The sequence below is a fragment of the Vanacampus margaritifer genome, chromosome 1, assembly GCF_051991255.1.
Source record: "Vanacampus margaritifer isolate UIUO_Vmar chromosome 1, RoL_Vmar_1.0, whole genome shotgun sequence".
In the NCBI taxonomy this organism is placed as follows: Eukaryota; Metazoa; Chordata; class Actinopteri; order Syngnathiformes; family Syngnathidae; genus Vanacampus; species Vanacampus margaritifer.
The window spans coordinates 3995929-4001205 of NC_135432.1; the positions used below are offsets into that span (position 1 = coordinate 3995929).

Here is a 5277-nt window from a genome sequence, read left to right on the forward strand (position 1 = left end):
AAAAAAATACAATGTTTTAGTTAACTCATTTTATTCAGAAGATATTCCACATTATGTACTTTACTTTCATGGGTGCCAATAATGGTGAGCAGGACTGTAATTCGTTTTATTTTGTTTCTACGCCAGCCCATCAAAAATATTGCTGTATGTAAAATGGTGGCGCAAAAAAAGTTGTAGGCACCTGCTGTACGAAGTGCCTAGCAAAATCCTGGACTGCCTCGAGTATATCCAGAACTCAACTTCCACACGGATTTGTGCACTGGCAGCACATCCATCTTGTCATGGAACATCTTTGGCTCCTGATAAAGCAACGCAGTGTTCCAACTCATAAATCATTTTCCGCCACACCTCGGCCCCACCACTGATCACTGACTTTGCGGAAGCCGCGATTATCAGAAGCTAGCGTGTTCTCGGTCCCAAACACCAAATTTAGTCATTTTTGATAACACAGCATGACAGAATGTCAAAACATGGGAAGAATTGGACGCTTCTTGATAACTTCAAACCCACGTGAACAGAGGTGGCTGGTTGAAGGAGTTCTCTTGAACAGCCGGCGATCAGAAATGTAAATTGCGGAGCCAAATTAGGCCCTCAACTAGCTGCTGTCACGACACCGGTTACGACTACACCGCAACAAGCTGACGCCTTGGGAGTGTTTTCAATCAAGTCATAATCAAAATGGTTGCATTTGACGCAGCGAACGGGCCAATTACACTGGACGAGTAGCATACCAAGCAACTTAACAGCTCGGAATGGGTGTGTTGTGAACAATGACTCTAAAACAAAAGTCATTATATTTTCAAGGTGCGATGTTGAGTTGTTTAAGTCCGACTGCGGTTGCTACGCCCTATTCTTGTCGCAAAAGCTGGAGAAAGACTGCCGGTCCCAGGCATCTTTCCAATGTTGGAAGTCTTGTGGGTGTGTGAACGTATGCCGCAAACGTTTGGTGTGCCACCGGACAGCTGCAGGCCTCTTTTCCAACATGCTCATCGGTCAAACTAGTTAGATTGATTGATTGAATGTATTTGATGCTGGCACAGGGAGAGTCCAAATAAGAACTTCACGTCATGTAAAACAAGTTCCACCCGGGATAAAAACCCAATAAAGCCCGAGGGCTTCATTCCATTGTGGTCCTCAACGTAAAAAAATTAAATAAAAAAAAGTCATAAAACAATTATCTAAAAGTGCAACGTCAAATCATCAGGTCTAACAGGTGAGCGCAATGAATTTCAAGCATTCACGTAAGAACTGTGTACAGTACAAGAGTTGATATAGATAAACACATTCAACACAAACACATAAACACATTTTTCTTTTAAAGTGCAATAACAGAGTAAACGGCAGCAGCGCAATAGCACGTGAATAACGCCACTTTACTAAATGACATCATTACAGTAAATTGAAATACAAATAAATGTGTGTGTTTCTGTATTGTTTTGTATCCAGCTTATAACTCATTCACTGCCATTGACGTCAAAAATTAAATATGAATACTATTTCTATTAGTTTCACATTTTTTTCTACTTTTGTTAAAAAGAGTATGAAAAACTATAATTTTTTTATTGTACATTTAGAACAGATATAAAATTTGCGATTAACCGTGAGTTAACTATTGAAGTCATAAAATTAAAAAAGAATATCGCCTGACGCCCCTAATTTTTAATAATCTTTTCTTTTCTTTTTTAATTAGGGGCATCCGGCGATTAAATTTTTTAAATTGTAATTAATCATATGACTTCACTGGTTAACTCACGATTAATCACAAATTTTATATAATGTACAATACATTTTTTTTAGGTTATCATACTCTTGTTAACAAAAGTGGAAAAAAATGTGAAACTTATAGAAATAGTAATTCATATTGAATTTTTGACGTCTAGAGCCGTCAATGGCAGTGAATGAGTTAAAAGCAAAACCACTTGTTTTCATTTCCTTTGACAGCTTGTTCCATTCAACTGTCCTAATGGCGTTTATAGGCACACAAAAAAAAAAACACCAATGCAAAGTGTACGCTTTGCAATTGTGTACGCTTGTAAACCTCCGTTCACTCTTCAAAATTTTCCAGACAGAAAAGAAAGGTCCAAACGGACGTAAAAGAGGCTAAAATTGAACATTTCTTGGAACGCATTTATTTTGTCAAATATGCTGAAACGGAGGGAAGCATCACAAAGCTTGCTAGGTGACGTGCTATGAAACTAATAGAGTGACGGTCATTTAAGAACCTGCTTCTAGCCCCAATTGACCCCCTCAATGAAGAAAGATCCTACCCGTCTCTTCCTTCTTGTCCCGATGTCCCTCCTCGGCCCGACTTCCATAAAGTGCACACATTCAACCAAATATTAAGCACTTAAATAAGCGTAACTGTAGCGTCCCGGCAGAGGGCAGTCAATAAAGACACGCTATGCAATGCATGTTTGAAATAGGTTCAATAAAAAACATCAACTTTCCAATGGTTGAAATTGTCCAAATAAGAGCTTCCCCCGTTAGACTCCATTAGTTTTCAACAAAAAGTTGGTAGCAGGCTACTAGCCGGCCTACCCATAATGCACCGCGCTGCCTCGTCCGCACCCCTCCCACTCCAACTTGATGAGTATTTTCCCGGGCCAAATATTGTTCTCTGTCCGTCCATGACCATTTCCTTGGGTTTGTGCATTTTCTGCTCAGTCAATTTGAAATCATGTCAACGGATGTGAATTAAAACGTGCTTTAAAAAAAAATCGGATTCCTCAATTAATCTACAAAATAATCGATAGATTAATCAAATTTTGAATCTTAAAACCCATCCATCCATTTTCTTAACCGCTTTTCCTCACAATCGTCGCGGGGGTTGCTGGAGCCTATCCCAGCTGGCTTCGGGCAGTAGGCGGGGTACGCCCTGAACTGGTTGCCAGCCAATTGCAGGGCAATCTTAAAACCAATAATATTAAAATAATTGTAATTTTGCAGCTACTTTGGGACCTTGTTTGAAATGATTTTAAAAGTGAGCCACATTTTCATGTAAATTGTGTGTTTCTCTACAGGTAACCAGTTCCGTTTTCAAAGTGCTCAGACTCCAGATGTGACTGTAGTATGTGTTGTGAGCTACTGTATCTGTACTTTGAGAGCCGATTCAGTTTTTGCCACATTGGCGCAGCATCAAAAAATACTTTGTTGACTAATCATCTCTCAGATTTCACCGAACCACAGCGCATGGCTTGGAGAACATCAGGGTGGGACATGGGAGTGGAGCAGTCCAATTGACTCAAAAAGTCAAAAGAACGTTTCCTTGTGCGCAACAGCACCGCCCTTTGCTCTCCAACGCCTCACCTAACATTGCATTCCTGATTCCACTCCTCTCTAATGCTTTTAATTGACAACAAACAAAGGAGAACGTAGTGCAAGAATTTTTTTTTTTTTTTTTTTAATAAAGTCGGAATAAATATAGATAAGATGATATTGCGTGTAATCTACTGGAAATCTTTGGATTTTGAGGTGGCGGTTATTAAAACATGACGGCCATCATTAAAAACAACTTCAGTGCTAAATTTGACTTTGGGAGCTTTCTTTGTTGCCTTGAGGCAGTGGAGAACTCGTCAGATGCGTCACGTGACATGAGTGACGCCTTCAACATTCCAGGGAACATTTAAAAGGAAAGCTCGCCATCATCTTCCACACATCGTCTCAGCATCACTACAGCAAAGGTAACATGATACAACTTTTCAAATAACCTTTTCTATGCTCTCTTTTCTGCCATGAAAGCCTAAAGTTGTGACTTTAGTGTTCAACGTACAAAACAAACTTATGTGAAGTAAATGAAGCGTATAACATGACTTATTGATTTTTTTCTGTCATTGCGCAGATGGCATTTGCTCTTGGCTCATTGCTTCTCCTGTGCGGGATCAGTGGACTTATGACCGGAGTCGTAAGTGAAACTAAGACACTTTAAATCCACTTCTTTGGACGTTCATTAAAAGCTAGCATCTATCAGTTCCCAAATAGCTAAATGCATTTTGCTTGGTTTGATAAGGATGTTGTGCTTTTTGATCTGAACAATGTGCTCTTTGTCTTTGCAGTTGTGTGATGAAAGCGTGACAGGTTGGTAACAGTGATTTCAACGCACATAAAACCCAAAGGTGTTGACATTTTTTGTTCTTCTAGCTAAAATCATGACTGTGTTGTAGTTCCTTGCTGTCCGACTGGATGGGTTCGTTTGCGGGACCGCTGCTTCACCTACCGAGGGGAAGCTGATTTAAATTTCCTCCAGGCAGAGGTATGGAAGAGTTTCAAATAGTAGCAGTGATGGAGTTCTAAATCAGTCTACTGCTATTAAAGTCCCTGATCCACCTTAGGTCCACATAGTGTATTGTAACATTAAAGTACATACTAGTAGACAGATGTATATGAAATCACATTTCAAACTATTCCAAAACAGTCGACGCCCGACCCTTTATAAATGTGTTTTTTTTTCTCTCCATCTTTCTCACTTAGGCATCCTGCAACAGTTTGGGTGGTAATCTGGCCACCATTCAAGATCCAGTGGAAAATGCCCTAGTTATGCAACTGGTTCGGGATAATAATGGGGGCGACCTTGAAGACACCTGGATTGGACTCCATGATGCAATTGAGGTGAAACATTGACTAGTGCGACATTTTAAATGGAATCGTGTCACTTGGGAGTGTTTTTGCCACATAGCGAATGAATCTCATGTTAGGACTTTTAAGTATTATTATCACATTGTGATTTATCTTGCAGGAGGGTAAATTTGTTCGGATTGATGGCGTGAAATCCAAGTTCTTTGACTGGTCGCCTGATCAGCCAGATGACTTTTTGGGCGAAGAAGACTGTGCTGAGATTTTTTCTGCTTTAGGTATGAATATGCTTTGTTTTCCTTTAAGTCTTTATAAAAACAAGATTTAAAATGTGCATTTATGTTTGGAACTTGCAATGATGCGAGTCAGATGTTTGACAAATGCCATTTGATTATTTTTCATACTTATAACCCTTTGTACGTTTCATACAGGCAACTGGAATGATGACGAATGCACTGATACGCAGCATTATCTTTGCTCCATGGACCTGTGGTAAAGAAACAGCACTCCCGAGTGTCACATCTGGAACTCCATGGAATATCTTCCCCTCCATTTTGATGCCTCCTCTTAGTCGAGATCAATTTTAAGTGGTGTCCTTGTTTAACTGGATCTACTATACAACATATCTTCTTCCTGTTCTTCTTCTTTTTGTTTTCAAACTATTTTGGTATCTCTCCAATAAATGAAGGAATCTCTACGTGCACCAAA

At 39.6% G+C, this 5277-nt stretch overlaps 1 protein-coding gene across 1 annotated transcript; it reads left to right on the forward strand.

Moving 5' to 3' along the window:
• Positions 1-3609: 3609 nt before the first annotated feature.
• On the forward strand, positions 3610-5277 carry LOC144054058 (galactose-specific lectin nattectin-like). Its single transcript, XM_077569122.1, has 7 exons — positions 3610-3680; positions 3839-3901; positions 4053-4074; positions 4161-4249; positions 4468-4605; positions 4733-4847; positions 5001-5277. The coding sequence occupies exons 2-7, from the start codon at positions 3839-3841 to the stop codon at positions 5063-5065; spliced, it is 492 nt and encodes a 163-aa protein (XP_077425248.1). The 5' UTR covers positions 3610-3680; the 3' UTR covers positions 5066-5277.

What these genes read in the sequence shown, in the direction of transcription:
- LOC144054058 (XM_077569122.1), top strand. Translation starts at nt 3,839, where the DNA reads ATGGCATTTGCTCTTGGCTCATTGCTTCTCCTGTGCGGGATCAGTGGA. An exon ending in GTGGACTTATGACCGGAGTC is followed by an intron (nt 3,902 to 4,052) that starts GTAAGTGAAACT and finishes TTGTCTTTGCAG; the next exon opens with TTGTGTGATGAAAGCGTGAC. An exon ending in GTGTGATGAAAGCGTGACAG is followed by an intron (nt 4,075 to 4,160) that starts GTTGGTAACAGT and finishes ACTGTGTTGTAG; the next exon opens with TTCCTTGCTGTCCGACTGGA.